The sequence below is a fragment of the Petromyzon marinus genome (genome assembly GCF_048934315.1).
Source record: "Petromyzon marinus isolate PM22_M1 ecotype Great Lakes invasive population chromosome 77 unlocalized genomic scaffold, UKy_Petmar_22M1.pri1.0 chr77_unloc.1, whole genome shotgun sequence".
NCBI lineage: Eukaryota > Metazoa > Chordata > Hyperoartia > Petromyzontiformes > Petromyzontidae > Petromyzon > Petromyzon marinus.
In genome coordinates, this window is record NW_027422621.1 from 270,297 (window position 1) to 292,581 (window position 22,285).

At 56.7% G+C, this 22,285-nt stretch overlaps 1 protein-coding gene across 1 annotated transcript in view; it reads left to right on the top strand.

The window, feature by feature from the left end:
* NF1 (neurofibromin 1) overlaps positions 1-22,285 on the top strand; it is a 331,965-nt gene that overhangs the window by 123,912 nt on the left and 185,768 nt on the right. The window contains exons 33-34 of the mRNA XM_076058585.1: positions 6,227-6,362; positions 18,342-18,407. Coding sequence (XP_075914700.1) covers positions 6,227-6,362; positions 18,342-18,407 — 202 coding nt within the window. The remainder of the gene's footprint in view (positions 1-6,226; positions 6,363-18,341; positions 18,408-22,285) is intronic.

The window sequence follows — 22,285 nt, forward strand, 5'->3', positions numbered from 1 at the left end:
ACCACCACCAACACGACACTCACCACCACCAACACAACACTCACCACCACCAACACAACACTCACCACCAACACAACACTCACCACCACCAACACGACACTCACCACCAACACGACACTCACCACCACCAACACGACACTCACCACCACCAACACAACACTCACCACCAACACAACACTCACCACCACCAACACGACACTCACCACCACCAACACAACACTCACCACCACCAACACGACACTCACCACCACCAACACAACACTCACCACCACCAACACGACACTCACCACCACCACGACACTCACCACCAACACGACACTCACCACCACCAACACGACACTCACCACCACCAACACGACACTCACCACCACCAACACAACACTCACCACCACCAACACAACACTCACCACCACCAACACGACACTCACCACCACCAACACGACGCTCACCACCAACACAACACTCACCACCACCAACACAACACTCACCACCACCAACACGACACTCACCACTACCAACACAACACTCACCACCACCAACACAACACTCACCACCACCAACACGACACTCACCACCACCAACACGACGCTCACCACCAACACAACACTCACCACCACCAACACAACACTCACCACCACCAACACGACACTCACCACTACCAACACAACACTCACCACCACCAACATAACACTCACCACCACCAACACGACACTCACCACTACCAACACGACACTCACCACTACCAACACAACACTCACCACCACCAACACAACACTCACCACCACCAACACGACACTCACCACCACCAACACAACACTCACCACCACCAACACGACACTCACCACCACCAACACAACACTCACCACCACCAACACGACACTCACCACCAACACAACACTCACCACCACCAACACGACACTCACCACCACCAACACAACACTCACCACCACCAACACAACACTCACCACCACCAACACAACACTCACCACCACCAACACAACACTCACCACCACCACCACGACACTCACCACCACCAACACGACACTCACCACCAACACAACACTCACCACCACCAACACGACACTCACCACCACCAACACAACACTCACCACTACCAACACAACACTCACCACTACCAACACAACACTCACCACCACCAACACAACACTCACCACCAACACAACACTCACCACCACCAACACAACACTCACCACCACCAACACAACACTCACCACCACCAACACGACACTCACCACCACCAACACGACACTCACCACCACCAACACGACACTCACCACCACCAACACAACACTCACCACCAACACTACACTCACCACCACGACACTCACCACCAACAACACAACACTCACCACCAACACGACACTCACCACCACCAACACAACACTCACCACCACCAACACGACACTCACCCCCACCAACACAACACTCACCACTACCAACACGACACTCACCACCACCAACACAACACTCACCACCACCAACACGACACTCACCACCACCAACACAACACTCACCACTACCAACACGACACTCACCACCACCAACACAACACTCACCACCACCAACACGACACTCACCACCACCAACACAACACTCACCACCACCAACACAACACTCACCACCACCACCAACACTCACCACCACCAACACGACACTCACCACCACCAACACAACACTCACCACCACCAACACAACACTCACCACCAACACGACAGTCACCACCAACACAACACTCACCACCAACACAACACTCACCACCACCAACACGACACTCACCACTACCAACACAACACTCACCACCACCAACACGACACTCACCACTACCAACACAACACTCACCACCACCAACACGACACTCACCACCAACACGACACTCACCACTACCAACACGACACTCACCACCACCAACACGACACTCACCACCACTAACACGACACTCACCACCACCAACACAACACTCACCACCACCAACACGACACTCACCACTACCAACACGACACTCACCACCACCAACACAACACTCACCACCACCAACACGACACTCACCACCACCAACACGACACTCACCACCACCAACACGACACTCACCACCACCAACACGACACTCACCACCAACACAACACTCACCACCACCAACACGACACCACTACCACCAACACAACACTCACCACCACCAACACGACACTCACCACCACCAACACTCACCACTACCAACACAACACTCACCACCAACACAACACTCACCACCACCAACACGACACTCACCACCACCAACACGACACTCACCACCACCAACACGACACTCACCACCACCACGACACTCACCACTACCAACACAACACTCACCACTACCAACACAACACTCACCACCACCAACACGACACTCACCACCACCAACACGACACTCACCACCACCACCACCAACACTCACCACCACCAACACGACACTCACCACCACCAACACAACACTCACCACCACCAACACGACACTCACCACCACCAACACGACACTCACCACTACCAACACGACACTCACCACCAACACAACACTCACCACCACCAACACGACACCACTACCACCAACACAACACTCACCACCACCAACACGACACTCACCACCACCAACACTCACCACCACCAACACTCACCACTACCAACACAACACTCACCACCAACACAACACTCACCACCACCAACACGACACTCACCACCACCAACACGACACTCACCACCACCAACACAACACTCACCACCACCACGACACTCACCACTACCAACACAACACTCACCACTACCAACACAACACTCACCACCACCAACACGACACTCACCACCACCAACACGACACTCACCACCACCACCAACACTCACCACCACCAACACAACACTCACCACCACCAACACGACACTCACCACCACCAACACGACACTCACCACCACCAACACGACACTCACCACCACCAACACAACACTCACCACCACCACCAACACTCACCACCACCAACACGACACTCACCACCAACACGACACTCACCACCAACACGACACTCACCACCACAACACTCACCACCACCAACACAACACTCACCACCACCAACACAACACTCACCACCACCAACACGACACTCACCACCAACACGACACTCACCACCACCAACACAACACTCACCACCACCAACACAACACTCACCACCACCAACACGACACTCACCACCACCAACACAACACTCACCACCAACACAACACTCACCACCACCAACACGACACTCACCACCACCAACACGACACTCACCACTACCAACAAAACACTCACCACCAACACTCACCACCACCAACACGACACTCACCACCACCAACACGACACTCACCACCACCAACACAACACTCACCACCACCAACACAACACTCACCACCAACACTCACCACCACCAACACGACACTCACCACCACCACCAACACTCACCACCACCAACACAACACTCACCACTACCAACACAACACTCACCACCACCAACACGACACTCACCACCACCAACACGACACTCACCACCACCAACACGACACTCACCACCACCAACACAACACTCACCACCACCAACACAACACTCACTCACCACTACCAACACAACACTCACCACCACCAACACGACACTCACCATCACCAACACAACACTCACCACCACCAACACTCACCACCAACACAACACTCACCACCACCAACACGACACTCACCACCACCAACACAACACTCACCACCACCACCACCACGACACTCACCACCAACACGACACTCACCACCACCAACACGACACTCACCACCACCAACACGACACTCACCACCACCAACACGACACTCACCACCACCAACACGACACTCACCACTACCAACACAACACTCACCACCAACACAACACTCACCACCAACACAACACTCACCACCAACACAACACTCACCACCACCAACACAACACTCACCACCACCACCAACACTCACCACCACCAACACAACACTCACCACCACCAACACAACACTCACCACCACCAACACGACACTCACCACCACCAACACGACACTCACCACCACCAACACGACACTCACCACCACCAACACGACACTCACCACCAACACGACACTCACCACCACCACCAACACAACACTCACCACCACCAACACAACACTCACCACCACCAACACGACACTCACCACTACCAACACGACACTCACCACCACCAACACAACACTCACCACTACCAACACGACACTCACCACCACCAACACAACACTCACCACCACCAACACAACACTCACCACCACCAACACAACACTCACCACTACCAACACAACACTCACCACCACCAACACAACACTCACCACCACCAACACGACACTCACCACCACCAACACGACACTCACCACCAACGCTCCTCACCACCAACACGACACTCACCACCAACGCTCACCACCAACGCTCACCACCAACGCTCACCACCAACGCTCACCACCAACGCTCACCACCAACGCTCACCACCAACACGACACTCACCATCAACGCTCCTCTACATCAACACGACTTTGTGACGATGACTTTGTGACGACGTTGGTGTGACGATGACGTTGTGACGATGATGTTCTGATGACGTTGTGATGACGTTGTGACGACGTTGGTGTGCTGCCAGGCTGGACTCTGCCGGCCACCTCCAGGACAACCAGCACCACCTACTACGTATGACTCAGCTGTTCTTGTGTTGTCATGGTGACGATGACGTTGTGACGATGACGTTGGTGTGACGATGACGTTGTGACGATGTTGGTGTGACGATGACGTTGGTGTGATGCCAGGCTGGACTCTGCCGGCCACCTCCAGGACAACCAGCACCACCTACTACGTATGACTCAGCTGTTCTTGTGTTGTCATGGTGACGATGACGTTGTGATGATGACGTTGTGACGATGACGTTGGTGTGACGATGACGTTGGTGTGACGATGTTGGTGTGACGATGACGTTGGTGTGATGCCAGGCTGGACTCTGCCGGCCACCTCCAGGACAACCAGCACCACCTACTACGTATGACTCAGCTGTTCTCGTGTTGTCGTGGTGACGATGACGTTGTGACGATGACGTTGTGACGATGACGTTGTGACGATGACGTTGTGACGATGTTGGTGTGATGACGACGTTGGTGTGATGCCAGGCTGGACTCTGCCGGCCACCTCCAGGACAACCAGCACCACCTACTACGTATGACTCAGCTGTTCTTGTGTTGTCGTGGTGACGATGACGTTGTGACGATGACGTTGTGACGATGACGTTGTGACGATGACGTTGTGACGATGTTGGTGTGCTGCTAGGCTGGACTCTGCCGGCCACCTACAGGACAACCAGCACCACCTACTACGTATGACCCAGCTGTTCTTGTGTTGTCATGGTGACGATGATGTTGTGATGATGACGTTGTGATGATGACGTTGTGATGATGACGTTGGTGTGATGATGACGTTGGTGTGATGACGACGTTGGTGTGATGCCAGGCTGGACTCTGCCGGCCACCTCCAGGACAACCAGCACCACCTACTGCGTATGACTCAGCTGTTCCTGTGTTGTCATGGTGACGATGACGTTGTGACGATGTTGGTGTGACGATGCCGTTGGTGTGACGATGACGTTGGTGTGATGACGACGTTGGTGTGATGCCAGGCTGGACTCTGCCGGCCACCTCCAGGACAACCAGCACCACCTACTACGTATGACTCAGCTGTTCTTGTGTTGTCTTGGTGACGATGACTTTGTGACGATGACGTTGTGACGACGTTGGTGTGACGATGACGTTGTGACGATGTTGGTGTGATGACGACGTTGGTGTGACGACGTTGGTGTGATGACGACGTTGGTGTGCTGCCAGGCTGGACTCTGCCGGCCACCTCCAGGACAACCAGCACCACCTACTACGTATGACTCAGCTGTTCTTGTGTTGGCGTGGTGACGATGACTTTGTGATGATGACGTTGTGATGATGACGTTGTGATGATGACGTTGGTGTGACGATGTTGGTGTGCTGCTAGGCTGGACTCTGCCGGCCACCTCCAGGACAACCAGCACCACCTACTACGTATGACTCAGCTGTTCTTGTGTTGTCATGGTGACGATGACGTTGTGACGATGACGTTGTGACGATGACGTTGTGACGATGTTGGTGTGCTGCTAGGCTGGACTCTGCCGGCCACCTCCAGGACAACCAGCACCACCTACTACGTATGACCCAGCTGTTCTTCCACACGATTGTCCACTCCACCGGTGACTTCCCACCGCAGCTGTGCAGCGTCTGCCACTGCCTCTACCAGGTACAGGTGGGGGGGTGGTGGTGGGGGGGTGAGGTGGTGGGGGGGGGTGAGGTGGGGAGGGGTGTGGTGGGGGGGGGTGTGGTGGGGGGGGGGGTGTGAGGTGGAGGGGGCTGTGGTGGCTGTGGTGGCTATGGTGGCTATGGTGGGAGTCTGGGGGGAGGAGGGTGGTGTTAGTGGTGGTGAGGCTGCCACAACCACGCCACAACCACGCCACAACCACGCCACAACCACGCCACAACCACGCCACAACCACGGCACCGCCACCGCCGCCCGGCCACCCCGACTGACGACGGGGACGCTGAACATTTTATTTTTTTACGGCCGAGTCAACCTAGGGGAGGAGAGTCCCTGGAAACCCGCTCACCGCCTCCGCAAACCACCGCGGTTTTAGCCGTCGCTGCGGTGCCACGATCGGCCTAAAGAAGTTCAGCACAGACACACACAGACAGTGTACACACACACAGACACACACAGACACACACAGACACACACAGACACACACAGACACACACAGACAGACACACACACACAGACACACAGACATACAGACACACACAGACAGTGTACACACACACACACACAGACACACACAGACACACAGACACACACACACAGACACACAGACATACAGACACACACAGACAGTGTACACACACACACACAGACAGTGTACACACACACACACAGACACACACAGACACACACACAGACACACACAGACAGACACACACACACAGACACACAGACATACAGACACATACAGACACACACACAGACACACACACAGTGTACACACACACACACAGTGTACACACAGACACAGACACACACACACCCACACACACACAGAAACACGCACACACACAGACACACACACAGACACACACACACCCACACACACACATACACACACAGACACACACACAGACACAAAAGACAAAGACAAAGATCCCCCGTATAGCCTTAACAGACTGTAGGGGCAAGTGCTGTTAGCGAGCACCTATGAAGGCCAGAACGGTACACGAGGGGGTGGGTGGCCAGCACCACGCCCGACCGCCTTTGTCTCCCTAGTGGCGATGTTTACACACCGCACCAGGTACTCATTTGAGGCTGAGTCGACCTAGGGGAGGCCCGGGACCGGTTCAGATAATCGTCACTGGTGTTGGCCGTGAGCGGGAATCGAACCCGGGTCGCCAGGTTCATAGCGCAGCGTAGCGCTAACCGCTACACTACCACTCCCCACACACACACACAGACACACAAAGACACACACACCGACACCCACACGCCCACACACACGCCCACACACACCCACACACACCCACACACTCACACACACACACGCACGGACGTTAGGGAAAAGCACCAGGAGCTGCGCCCCCGTGAATCAACCGTCTGGATTGACAAAACCCCCCCCTAGTTCCTTACGGCCGCCTTGTTGTTGGTTCGTTTGTTCCTCCGCCACCTCCGGTTAGCCACGGCCGGCTGCCTACGGCGGTGCTAAAGAAATCCAGCGCACTCGCTCTGCAGACTCGTACACGCGTCAGCCATGTCACTTCATCATGTTGTGTCACCGTTGTGTTTTGCTCATCGCGCGGTGGTGGTGGCGGTTGTTGTTGTGGTGACGGTTGGCGGTGCGGTGCGGTGCGGTGTGGTGGTTGTTGTTGTTGTTGTTGATGTTGTTGTTGTTGTTGTCGGAGCGCTGACACACCCCCCGCCCGCCCCCCCCGCCCCGCCCCGGGGATTAAATTTTCGTATTGGGGGTCACCGATTATGGACGGGCGGAGGGGGGGTGGTCGCGTCCGATTGGACGATAGTCGGCAGGCTTTTGATTGGCTATGACCGTCACTCCACCACCAACCCGTTACCATCGTCACCCCCGGAGTCACCACCATCGCCGTCACCACCACCACCACCACCACCACGACCACCACCACCACGACCACCACCACCACCACGACCACCACCACCACCACCACCACCACCACCACCACGACCACCACCACGACCACCACCAACAACAGCAACAACGGCCGTTAGGCGCAAAGTGCCGGTGACATCACCGCAGCGCCTGCGGGCAGGCCAGGTGCACTTTGAGGCCATCGCGTCAAGTGCCGCGGGGCTCGCTGTCGGCAGCGAGGATGTCACGGGACGAAGCCATGGATTGACTGAGGTGACTGGCTGTTACCCACCCACCCCACCCCCCCCGCCGCTGCGCCAACCTGCTGAGTTTTAGCCGCCCGGCGCTCCGCTCGTTGTTGTGAGCGTCGGATCTCCCCTCCGCCCTCTGCCGTTGCATGGAGGGCGACCGCCTCCAACTGCCCGGTGGCCTCACAGTGCACCCAGCTTGGCACTGGCCATGAGCTTCCTTCCCCTCGCCCTCCCGTTGGTGGGGAGGAGAGCCCGCGTTCGCCTGGGGGCTTGCGGCTTCCCACACCTCACCGCCACGCTCCCACGCCCCCCCCCCCCCCTTCATTATTTTGTTCAGAAGAAGAGCCCCTCCCTGTTGCTTGCCAGTCTCCTGCCCCGAGCGAAGAACTGTCCCACAGCTCGTAATGACCGGAGCCAGATCCGGTCCACCGGACCTCCTGAATACCACAGAGATCCAGGCGGTATCGGTCCAGCTCCTGACAGAGGAATTGCAGCCTCGCATCTCCAACCAGATCCAGTCCACTGGATCTCTCCTGCACTCTACAAAGGTCTAGACGGTACCGGTCCAGCTCCCGACAGAAGAATTGCAGCCTCGCATCTCCTCCGCATGCAACCAGATCCAGTCCACTGGATCTCTCCTGAAAATCACAGAGATCTAGTCGGTACCGGTCCAGCTCTCGACAGAGGAATTCCAGCCTCGCATCTCCAACCAGATCCAGTCCACTGGATCTCTCCTGAAATTCACAGATGTCTATACGGTAGCGGTCCAGCTCCCGACAGAGGAATTGCAGCCTCGCATCTCCTCCGCATGCAACCAGATCTAGTCCATTGGATCTCTCCTGAAAATCACAGAGGTCTAGACGGTACCGGTCCAGCTCCCGACAGAGGAATGGCAGCCTCGCATCTCCAACCAGATCTAGTCCACTGGATCTCTCCTGCACTCCACAGAGGTCTAGATGGTACCGGTCCAGCTCCTGACAGAGGAATTGCAGCCTCGCATCTCCAACCAGATCCAGTCCACTGGATCTCTCCCGCACTCTACAGAGGTCTAGACGGTACCGGTCCAGCTCCCGACAGAGGAATTGCAGCCTCGCATCTCCTCCGCATGCAACCAGATCCAGTCCACTGGATCTCTCCTGAAAATCACAGAGGTCTAGACGGTACCGGTCCAGCTCCTGACAGAGGAATTGCAGCCTCGCATCTCCAACCAGATCCAGCCCACTGGATCTCTCCCGCACTCCACAGAGGTCTAGACGGTACCGGTCCAGCTCCCGACAGAGGAATTGCAGCCTGGCATCTCCTCCGCATGCAACCAGATCCAGTCCACTGGATCTCTCCTGAAAATCACAGAGGTCTAGACGGTACCGGTCTAGCTCCCGACAGAGGAATGTCGGCCTCGCATCTCCAACCAGATCTAGTCCACTGGATCTCTCCTGCACTCCACAGAGGTCTAGACGGTACCGGTCCAGCTCCTGACAGAGGAATTGCAGCCTCGCATCTCCAACCAGATCCAGTCCACTGGATCTCTCCCGCACTCCACAGAGGTCTAGACGGTACCGGTCCAGCTCCCGACAGAGGAACTGCAGCCTCGCATCTCCTCCGCATGCAACCAGATCCAGTCCACTGGCACTCTCCTGCACTCCACAGAGGTCCAGACGGGTACCGGTCCAGCTCCCGACAGAGGAATTGCAGCCTCGCATCTCCAACCAGATCCAGTCCACTGGATCTCTCCTGAAATTCACAGAGGTCTAGACGGTACCGGTCCAGCTCCTGACAGAGGAATTGCAGCCTCGCATCTCCTCCGCATGCAACCAGATCCAGTCCACTGGCTCTCTCCTGCACTCCACAGAGGTCTAGACGGTACCAGTCCAGCTCCCGACAGAGGAACTGCAGCCTCGCATCTCCTCCGCATGCAACCAGATCCAGTCCACTGGATCTCTCCTGAAAATCACAGAGGTCTAGACGGTACCGGTCCAGCTCCTGACAGAGGAATTCCAGCCTCGCATCTCCAACCAGATCCAGTCCACTGGCTCTCTCCTGAAAATCACAGAGATCTAGACGGTACCGGTCCAGCTCTCGACAGAGGAATTCCAGCCTCGCATCTCCAACCAGATCCAGTCCACTGGATCTCTCCTGAAATTCACAGATGTCTATGCGGTACCGGTCCAGCTCCCGACAGAGGAACTGCAGCCTCGCATCTCCTCCGCATGCAACCAGATCCAGTCCACTGGCTCTCTCCTGCACTCCACAGAGGTCCAGACGGGTACCGGTCCAGCTCCCGACAGAGGAATTGCAGCCTCGCATCTCCAACCAGATCCAGTCCACTGGATCTCTCCTGAAATTCACAGAGGTCTAGACGGTACCGGTCCAGCTCCTGACAGAGGAACTGCAGCCTCGCATCTCCTCCGCATGCAACCAGATCCAGTCTCCGGCACGAGCTTCTTCCGGTGATTCGTGGTTGTTGGTAAACATGAAGCTAGCGCCACGTGTGGGAGGGGGTTGCCAGCCACCCACACGCGCCATCACCCCCCGCGGCACAGGCCCAGCACGTGCCATGGGTCGACTGACTGAGGTGGCAGCCAGGCGCACCACCTGTGCCAACTCGCTGCGTTTTAGCAGCCTGCCGCTCCGCTCGTTGTTGTGAGCATCGCTCCTCCGCCCTTGCTGGAGGGCGACTGCCTCCAACTGTGGCCCAGTGTAGCCTCCTTCGCAAGCCTCCACAGAGGCCGATCTTAACACCGCTGGTGCCGGTCTTCGGCAAGTCCACTCGGCTCCACATCCTCCTGTACCGCATCGGTGCCAATCGTCACCACCATCCATCATCACCATCATCATCATCACCACCCAAACAATGGCTACTTCTAGCTCATTGGGCGGCTAATAATCGGTCCAGTGACCAGCCGTTAAGACAAGCCAACCCCCCACACGCATGTGTGTGTGTGTGTACCTGTCCACCTGTACACACGACACACACACACACCGTGTGTGTCGTGTGTACACACGCACACACGCACGCCTGTATACAGGTGTACAACGCCCGCCCGCTCATACGCTTGAACAACACCCGTCCGCCTGTACAACCCCTCCCCCTGTCGGTACCTGTGCCACCCTCCCCACTGTCTACCTGTACCACCCTGTCTACCTGTACCACCCTGTCTACCTGTACCACCCTCCCCACTGTCTACCTGTACCACCCTTCCCGTCTACCTGTACAACCTTCCCCACTGTCTACCTGTACCACCCTGTCTACCTGTACCACCCTCCCCCTGTCTACCTGTACCACCCTGTCTACCTGTACCACCCTGTCTACCTCTACCACCCTCCCCCTGTCTACCTGTACCACCCTCCCCCTGTCTACCTGTACCACCCTCCCACCTGTCTCCCTGTACAACCCTCCCACCTGTCTACCTGTACCACCCTGTCTACCTGTACCACCCTCCCCCTGTCTACCTGTACCACCCTCCCCCCTGTCTACCTGTACAACCCTCCCCCTGTCTACCTGTACAACCCTCCCCCTGTACAACCCTGTCTACCTGTACCACCCTGTCTACCTGTACAACCCTGTCTACCTGTACCACCCTGTCTACCTGTACCACCCTGTCTACCTGTAGCACCCTGTCTACCTGTACCACCCTCCCCCTGTCTACCTGTACCACCTTGTCTACCTGTACAACCCTGTCTACCTGTACCACCCTCCCACCTGTCTACCTGTACAACCCTGTCTACCTGTACCACCCTGTCTACCTGTACCACCCTGACTACCTGTACCACCCTCCCACCTGTCTACCTGTACCACCCTCCCCCCTGTCTACCTGTACCACCCTCCCCCCTGTCTACCTGTACCACCCTCCCACCTGTCTACTTGTACAACCCTGTCTACCTGTACCACCCTGTCTACCTGTACCACCCTCCCCCTGTCTACCTGTACCACCCTGTCTACCTGTACCACCCTCCCCCCTGTCTACCTGTACCACCCTGTCTACCTGTACCACCCTCCCACCTGTCTACCTGTACCACCCTGTCTACCTGTACCACCCTCCCACCTGTCTACCTGTACCACCCTCCCACCTGTCTACCTGTACCACCCTGTCTACCTGTACCACCCTCCCCCTGTCTACCTGTACCACCCTCCCCCCTGTCTACCTGTACCACCCTCCCCCTGTCTACCTGTACCACCCTCCCTCCTGTCTACCTGTACCACCCCGTCTACCTGTACCACCCTGTCTACCTGTACAACCCTCCCCCTGTCTACCTGTACCACCCTGTCTACCTGTACCACCCTGTCTACCTGTACAACCCTCCCCCTGTCTACCTGTACCACCCTCCCCCCTGTCTACCTGTACCACCCTGTCTACCTGTACCACCCTCCCGCCTGTCTACCTGTACCACCCTCCCCCCTGTCTACCTTTACCACCCTGTCTACCTGTACCACCCTGTCTACCTGTACAACCCTCCCCCTGTCTACCTGTACCACCCTCCCCCCTGTCTACCTGTACCACCCTGTCTACCTGTACCACCCTCCCGCCTGTCTACCTGTACCACCCTCCCCCCTGTCTACCTTTACCACCCTGTCTACCTGTACCACCCTGTCTACCTGTACCACCCTGTCTACCTGTACAACCCTCCCCCTGTCTACCTGTACCACCCTCCCCCTTGTCTACCTGTACCACCCTGTCTACCTGTACCACCCTGTCTACCTGTACCACCCTGTCTACCTGTACAACCCTCCCCCTGTCTACCTGTACCACCCTCCCCCCTGTCTACCTGTACCACCCTGTCTACCTGTACCACCCTCCCCCCTGTCTACCTGTACCACCCTCCCCACTGTCTACCTGTACCACCCTGTCTACCTGTACCACCCTGTCTACCTGTCTACCTGTACCACCCTGTCTACCTGTACCACCCTCCCCACTGTCTACCTGTACCACCCTGTCTACCTGTACCACCCTCCCCTCTGTCTACCTGTACAACCCTGTCTACCTGTACAACCCTCTCCCTGTCTACCTGTACAACCCTGTCTACCTGTACCACCCTCTCCCTGTCTACCTGTACCACCCTCTCCCTGTCTACCTGTACAACCCTGTCTACCTGAACCACCCTCTCCCTGTCTACCTGTACCACCCTGTCTACCTGTACCACCCTCCCCGTGTCTACCTGTACCACCCTCCCCACTGGGTACCTGTACAACCCTGTCTACCTGTACCACCCTGTCTACCTGTACCACCCTGTCTACCTGTACCACCCTCCCACCTGTCTACCTGTACCACCCTCCCCCTGTCTACCTGTACCACCCTGTCTACCTGTACCACCCTGTCTACCTGTACCACCCTCCCCCTGTCTACCTGTACCACCCTCCCACCTGTCTACCTGTACCACCCTCCACCTGTCTACCTGTACCACCCTGTCTACCTGTACCACCCTGTCTACCTGTACCACCCTCCTACCTGTCTACCTGTACCACCCTCCACCTGTCTACCTGTACCACCCTGTCTACCTGTACCACCCTGTCTACCTGTACCACCCTCCCCCCTGTCTACCTGTACCACCCTCCCCCCTGTCTACCTGTACCACCCTGTCTACCTGTACCACCCTCCCCCCTGTCTACCTGTACCACCCTGTCTACCTGTACCTTCCTCCCGCCTGTCTACCTGTACAACGCTGTCTACCTGTACCACCCTCCCCCTGTCTACCTGTACCACCCTGTCTACCTGTACCACCCTGTCTACCTGTACCACACTCCCCCCTGTCTACCTGTACCACCCTGTCTACCTGTACCACCCTCCCCCCTGTCTACCTGTACCACCCTGTCTACCTGTACCACCCTGTCTACCTGTACCACCCTCCCACCTGTCTACCTGTACCACCCTGTCTACCTGTACCACCCTCCCCCTGTCTACCTGTACCACCCTCCCCCTGTCTACCTGTACCACCCTGTCTACCTGTACCACCCTCCCACCTGTCTACCTGTACCACCCTGTCTACCTGTACCACCCTCCCCCTGTCTACCTGTGCAACCCTCCCCACTGTCTACCTGTACCACCCTCCCCCCTGTCTACCTGTACCACCCTGTCTACCTGTACCACCCTGTCTACCTGTACCACCCTCCCACCTGTCTACCTGTACCACCCTGTCTACCTGTACCACCCTGTCTACCTGTACCACCCTCCCACCTGTCTACCTGTACAACCCTGTCTACCTGTACCACCCTGTCTACCTGTACCACCCTGTCTACCTGTACCACCCTGTCTACCTGTCTACCTGTACCACCCTGTCTACCTGTACCACCCTCCCCACTGTCTACCTGTACCACCCTGTCTACCTGTACCACCCTCTCCCTGTCTACCTGTACAACCCTCCCCCTGTCTACCTGTACCACCCTCCCCCTGTCTACCTGTACCACCCTCCCCCTGTCTACCTGTACCACCCTGTCTACCTGTACAACCCTCCCCCTGTCTACCTGTACCACCCTCCCCCTGTCTACCTGTACCACCCTCCCCACTGTCTACCTGTACCACCCTGTCTACCTGTACCACCCTCCCCCTGTCTACCTGTACCACCCTGTCTACCTGTACCACCCTCTCTACCTGTACCACCCTCCCCCTGTCTACCTGTACCACCCTCCCCCTGTCTACCTGTACCACCCTCCCCCCTGTCTACCTGTACCACCCTCCCCCCTGTCTACCTGTACCACCCTGTCTACCTGTACAACCCTGTCTACCTATACCACCCTGTCTACCTGTACAACCCTGTCTACCTGTACAACCCTCCCCCTGTCTACCTGTACCACCCTGTCTACCTGTACCACCCTGTCTACCTGTAGCACCCTGTCTACCTGTACCACCCTCCCCCTGTCTACCTGTACCACCCTCCCCCCTGTCTACCTGTACCACCCTGTCTACCTGTACAACCCTGTCTACCTGTACAACCCTCCCCCTGTCTACCTGTACCACCCTGTTTACCTGTACCACCCTGTCTACCTGTACCACCCTGTCTACCTGTAGCACCCTGTCTACCTGTACCACCCTCCCACCTGTCTACCTGTACCACCCTCCCGCCCGTGCCTTTGCATTTCACGCCAGTCAGGGTGGTCTGTGTGGTGTCTGTGGTGTCTGTGGTGTCTGTGGTGCCTGTGGTGCCTGTGGTGTCTGTGGTGTCTGTGGTGTCTGTGGTGTCTGTGGTGCCTGTGGTGCCTGTGGTGTCTGTGGTGTCTGTGGTGTCTGTGGTGTCTGTGGTGCCTGTGGTGCCTGTGGTGTCTGTGGTGTCTGTGGTGTCTGTGGTGTCTGTGGTGCCTGTGGTGCCTGTGGTGTCTGTGGTGTCTGTGGTGTCTGTGGTGTCTGTGGTGCCTGTGGTGCCTGTGGTGCCTGTGGTGTCTGTGGTGTCTGTGGTGCCTGTGGTGTCTGTGGTGTCTGTGGTGTCTGTGGTGCCTGTGGTGTCTGTGGTGTCTGTGGTGTCTGTGGTGCCTGTGGTGTCTGTGGTGTCTGTGGTGTCTGTGGTGCCTGTGGTGTCTGTGGTGCCTGTGGTGTATGTGGTGTCTGTGGTGTCTGTGGTGTCTGTGGTGCCTGTGGTGTCTGTGGTGTCTGTGGTGTCTGTAGTGTCTGTGGTGCCTGTGGTGCCTGTGGTGTCTGTGGTGCCTGTGGTGTCTGTGGTGTCTGTGGTGTCTGTGGTGCCTGTGGTGTCTGTAGTGTCTGTGGTGCCTGTGGTGTCTGTGGTGTCTGTGGTGTCTGTGGTGCCTGTGGTGCCTGTGGTGTCTGTGGTGTCTGTGGTGCCTGTGGTGTCTGTGGTGTCTGTGGTGCCTGTGGTGTCTGTGGTGTCTGTAGTGTCTGTGGTGCCTGTGGTGTCTGTGGTGTCTGTGGTGTCTGTGGTGCCTGTGGTGCCTGTGGTGTCTGTGTGGTGTCTGTGGTGCCTGTGGTGTCTGTGGTGTCTGTGGTGCCTGTGGTGCCTGTGGTGCCCGTGGTGTCTGTGGTGCCTGTGGTGTCTGTGGTGCCTGTGGTGCCTGTGGTGTCTGTGGTGCCTGTGGTGTCTGTGGTGTCTGTGGTGCCCGTGGTGTCTGTGGTGCCTGTGGTGTCTGTAGTGTCTGTAGTGTCTGTGGTGTCTGTAGTGTCTGTGGTGTCTGTGGTGCCTGTGGTGCCTGTGGTGTCTGTGGTGCCTGTGGTGCCTGTGGTGTCTGTGGTGCCTGTGGTGTCTGTAGTGTCTGTAGTGTCTGTGGTGTCTGTGGTGTCTGTGGTGCCTGTGGTGTCTGTGGTGTCTGTAGTGTCTGTGGTGTCTGTAGTGTCTGTGGTGTCTGTGGTACCTGTGGTGTCTGTGGTACCTGTGGTGCCTGTGGTGTCTGTGGTGTCTGTGGTGCCTGTGGTGTCTGTGGTGTCTGTGGTGTCTGTAGTGCCCGTGGTGTCTGTGGTGTCTGTGGTGTCTGTAGTGTCTGTGGTGTCTGTAGTGTCTGTAGTGTCTGTGGTGTCTGTAGTGTCTGTGGTGCCTGTGGTGTCTGTGGTGTCTGTGGTGTCTGTGGTGCCTGTGGTGTCTGTGGTGTCTGTAGTGTCCGTGGTGTCTGTAGTGTCTGTGGTGTCTGTGGTGTCTGTGGTGCCTGTGGTGTCTGTGGTGTCTGTGGTGTCTGTGGTGCCTGTGGTGTCTGTGGTGTCTGTGGTGCCTGTGGTGCCTGTGGTGTCTGTGGTGTCTGTAGTGCCCGTGGTGTCTGTGGTGTCTGTAGTGTCTGTGGTGTCTGTAGTGTCTGTGGTGTCTGTGGTGTCTGTAGTGTCTGTAGTGTCTGTGGTGTCTGTAGTGTCTGTAGTGTCTGTGGTGTCTGTGGTGCCTGTGGTGTCTGTGGTGTCTGTGGTGTCTGTGGTGCCCGTGGTGCCTGTGGTGCCTGTGGTGCCCGTGGTGTCTGTGGTGTCTGTGGTGTCTGTAGTGCCTGTGGTGTCTGTGGTGTCTGTGGTGTCTGTAGTGTCTGTGGTGTCTGTGGTGTCTGTGGTGCCTGTAGTGTCTGTGGTGCCCGTGGTGTCTGTGGTGCCCGTGGTGTCTGTGGTGCCTGTGGTGTCTGTAGTGTCTGTGGTGTCTGTGGTGTCTAGTGTCTGTGGTGCCTGTGGTGTCTGTAGTGTCTGTGGTGCCAGTGGTGTCTGTGGTGCCCGTGGTGCCCGTGGTGTCTGTGGTGTCTGTGGTGTCTGTGGTGCCTGTGGTGTCTGTGGTGTCTGTGGTGTCTGTGGTGCCCGTGGTGCCTGTGGTGTCTGTGGTGCCTGTGGTGTCTGTAGTGTCTGTGGTGCCCGTGGTGTCTGTGGTGCCCGTGGTGCCCGTAGTGTCTGTGGTGTCTGTAGTGTCTGTAGTGTCTGTGGTGTCTGTGGTGTCTGTGGTGCCCGTGGTGTCTGTGGTGTCTGTGGTGTCTGTGGTGCCCGTGGTGCCTGTGGTGCCGGTGGTGTCTGTGGTGTCTGTGGTGTCTGTGGTGCCTGTGGTGTCTGTGGTGTCTGTAGTGCCTGTGGTGTCTGTGGTGTCTGTGGTGCCCGTGGTGCCTGTGGTGCCTGTGGTGCCCGTGGTGCCTGTAGTGTCTGTGGTGTCTGTGGTGCCCGTGGTGTCTGTGGTGCCCGTGGTGCCTGTAGTGTCTGTGGTGTCTGTGGTGTCTGTGGTGCCTGTGGTGTCTGTGGTGTCTGTGGTGTCTGTAGTGTCTGTAGTGTCTGTGGTGTCTGTAGTGCCTGTGGTGTCTGTGGTGCCTGTGGTGCCTGTGGTGCCTGTGGTGCCTGTGGTGTCTGTGGTGCCCGTGGTGCCTGTGGTGTCTGTGGTGCCTGTAGTGTCTGTAGTGTCTGTGGTGTCTGTAGTGTCTGTGGTCTGCCCGTGTGTCCCCCGTAGGCCACTTGCTTCAGTCTGAGTAAGTCGTCCAGTTGTAAGGAATCCCGAGACGGCTTAAGAAAATCCGTAAGTGTCTCTCGACCCTCACCCACCACCCACCCACCCACCCACCACTCCTCCCTCCCGTACCCCCACAGCCCCCCACCACAGCCCCCCACCACAGCCCCCCACAACCCTACCTGGTTAACCAAACAATAGCGAATGCCTCGGCCACCGAGTGGAGGCTATCACTTGAAGCGTCGAAGCGCTCACTTGGCATGAGGTCTCTGGGACAGACCCAGCTGGTGCCGTGCCAGGCTAGGTGCTGCTGCCGTGCCAGGCTAGGTGCTGCTGCCGTGCCAGGCTAGGTGTGCTGCCGTGCCAGGCTAGGTGCTGCTGCCGTGCCAGGCTAGGTGCTGCTGCCGTGCCAGGCTAGGTGCTGCCGTGCCAGGCTAGGTGCTGCCGTGCCAGGCCGACCATTCTCAATCGGGCGTTCAATTCGCGCGTTACCTCTCGCTCCCCTCTCATCTCTCGCTTGCCAACTCTCTCTCTCTCACCATCTCTCTCTCACCATCTCTCTCACCATCACTCTCACCATCTCTCTCTCTGTGTCTCTCTCTCACCATCTCTCTCACTACCTCTCTCACCATCTCTCTCCATCTCTCTCACCATCTCTCTCTGTGTCTCTCTCTCACCATCTCTCTCTCACCATCACTCTCACCATCTCTCTCACCATCTCTCTCACCATCTCTCTCACCATCACTCTCACCATCTCTCTCACCATCACTCTCACCATCTCTCTCACCATCTCTCTCCATCTCTCTCTCTCACCATCTCTCTCTCTCTCACCATCTCTCTCCCCTCTCATCTCTCGCTTGCCAACTCACTCTCTCACCATCTCTCTCACCATCACTCTCACCATCTCTCTCTCTCACCATCTCTCTCACCATCTCTCTCTCACCATCTCTCTCTCACCATCTCTCTCTCTCACCATCTCTCTCACCATCGCTCTCTTTCTCTCTCACCATCTCTCTCACTACCTCTCTCACCATCTCTCACCAGCTCTCTCTCACCATCTCTCTCTCTCACCATCTCTCTCTCTCTCACCATCTCTCTCACCGTCTCTCTCTCACCATCTCTCTCTCACCATCTCTCTCTCTCACCATCTCTCTCACCATCTCTCTCTCTCTCTCTCACCATCTCTCTCACTACCTCTCTCACCATCTCTCACCATCTCTCTCTCTCACCATCTCTCTCTCACCGTCTCTCTCACCATCTCTCTCTCACCATCTCTCTCTCTCACCATCTCTCTCACCATCTCTCTCCTCTCTCTCTCACCATCTCTCTCACTACCTCTCTCACCATCTCTCACCATCTCTCTCTCTCTCTCTCACCATCTCTCTCTCTCACCATCTCTCTCTCACCATCTCTCTCTCTCACCATCTCTCTCACCATCTCTCTCTCTCTCTCTCTCACCATCTCTCTCACTACCTCTCTCACCATCTCTCACCATCTCTCTCTCTCTCACCATCTCTCTCACCATCTCTCTCTCTCTCCATCTCTCTCTCTCACCATCTCTCTCACCATCTCTCTCTCTCTCTCTCACCATCTCTCTCACTACCTCTCTCACCATCTCTCACCATCTCTCTCTCTCTCTCACCATCTCTCTCTCTCTCACCATCTCTCTCTCACTCACCATCTCTCTCTCACCATCTCTCTCTCTCACCATCTCTCTCACCATCTCTCTCTCTCTCTCTCACCATCTCTCTCTCACATCTCTCTCTCTCTCTCCTCTCTCTCTCTCTCACTCACCATCTCTCTCTCTCACCATCTCTCTCTCTCACCATCTCTCTCTCTCACACTCTCTCTCTCACCATCTCTCTCTCTCTCACCATCTCTCTCTCACCATCTCTCTCTCTCACCATCTCTCTCTCACTCTCTCTCACCATCTCTCTCACCCTCTCTCTCTCACCATCTCTCTTCTCTCTCACCATCTCTCTCTCTCTCACCATCTCTCTCTCTCTCACCATCTCTCTCTCACCATCTCTCTCTCTCACTCCTCTCTCTCACCATCTCTCTCTCTCACCATCTCTCTCTCTCACCATCTCTCTCACCGTCTCTCTCATACCTCTCTCACCATCTCTCTCTCACCATCTCTCTCTCTCACCATCTCTCTCTCTCTCTCTCACCATCTCTCTCTCACTACCTGTCTCACCATCTCTCACCATCTCTCTCTCTCTCACCATCTCTCTCACCATCTCTCTCTCTCTCCATCTCTCTCTCACCATCTCTCTCTCACCATCTCTCTCTCACCATCTCTCTCTCACCATCTCTCTCTCTCACCATTCTCTCTCACCATCTCTCTCTCTCTCTCTCACCATCTCTCTCACTACCTCTCTCACCATCTCTCACCATCTCTCTCTCTCTCTCTCACCATCTCTCTCTCTCTCACCATCTCTCTCTCACTCACCATCTCTCTCTCTCACCATCTCTCTCTCACCATCTCTCTCTCTCACCATCTCTCTCACCATCTCTCTCTCTCTCTCACCATCTCTCTCTCACCATCTCTCTCTCTCTCTCTCACCATCTCTCTCTCTCTCTCACCATTTCTCTCACTCACCATCTCTCTCTCTCTCACCATCTCTCTCTCTCACCATCTCTCTCTCACCATCTCTCTCTCACCATCTCTCTCTCTCACCATCTCTCTCTCACCATCTCTCTCTCCCTAACACAAGTAAATCAGCCTCTGCTCTCCCCCCCCCCCACCTCCTCCGCTCCCTCTGCCACTCTCGCAGTGCAGTACAACGTCGCTTGTCCGACCCACCGGCCAATCAGAAACGTCGCTTGTCCGACTCACCGGCCAATCAGAAACGTCGCTTGTCCGACCTACCGGCCAATCCGGAACATCGCTTGTCCGACCCACCGGCCAATCCGAAACGTCGCTTATCCGACCCACCGGCCAATCCGAAACGTCGCTTATCCGACCCACCGTCCAATCCGAAATGTCGCGTATCCGACCCACCGGCCAATCAGAAACGTCGCTTGTCCGGCCCACCCTCCAATCCGAAACATCGCTTGTCCGACCCACCGGCCAATCCGAAACGTCGCTTGTCCGACCTACCGGCCAATCCGGAACATCGCTTGTCCGACCCACCGGCCAATCAGAAACGTCGCTTATCCGACCCACCGGCCAATCAGAAACGTCGCTTATCCGACCCACCGGCCAATCCGAAACGTCGCTTGTCCGACCCACCGGCCAATCAGAAACGTCGCTTATCCGACCCACCGGCCAATCCGAAATGTGGGGTTTGGGGTCAGGATACGCGACATTGGATATGCGACGTTGTTGGTGGTTGTTGTTGTTGTGGTTGTTGTTGTGGTTGTTGTTGTGGTTGTTGTGGTGGTGGTGGTGGTGTGAGCTGTGATGCTGTAGCTCCCATCGATGGGCCTGCTGCATGAAGGCCTGCTGATTCCTCACCCTCCTGCTCCTCCTCCCATCGCTTCTTCTCTTCCACCACCACCACCACTGACATCGCCATCATCACCCCCTCCCTCCCTCCCTCCCTCCCTCCCTCCCTCCCCTCCCCTCCCCCTCCCTCCCCCCTCTCCTCCCTCCCCTCCCTCCCCTCCCTCCCCCCTCTCCTCCCCTCCCTCCCCCCTCTCCTCCCACCACCCACGCCTCTCCACTGCTTCAGGGTCTCTCTAAGTGTAGTGGTGGTGGTGTAGTGGTGGTGGTGTAGTGGTGGTGTAATAGTGGTGGTAGTGTAGTGGTGGTGTAGTGGTGGTGGTGTAGTGGTAGTGTAGTAGTGGTGGTGGTGTAGTGGTGGTGTAGTAGTGGTGGTAGTGTTGTGGTGGTGTAGTGGTGGTGGTGTAGTAGTGGTGGTGTAGTGGTGGTGGTGTGGTGGTGTAGTGGTGGTGGTGTAGTAGTGGTGGTGGTGTAGTGGTGGTGGTGTAGTGGTGGTGGT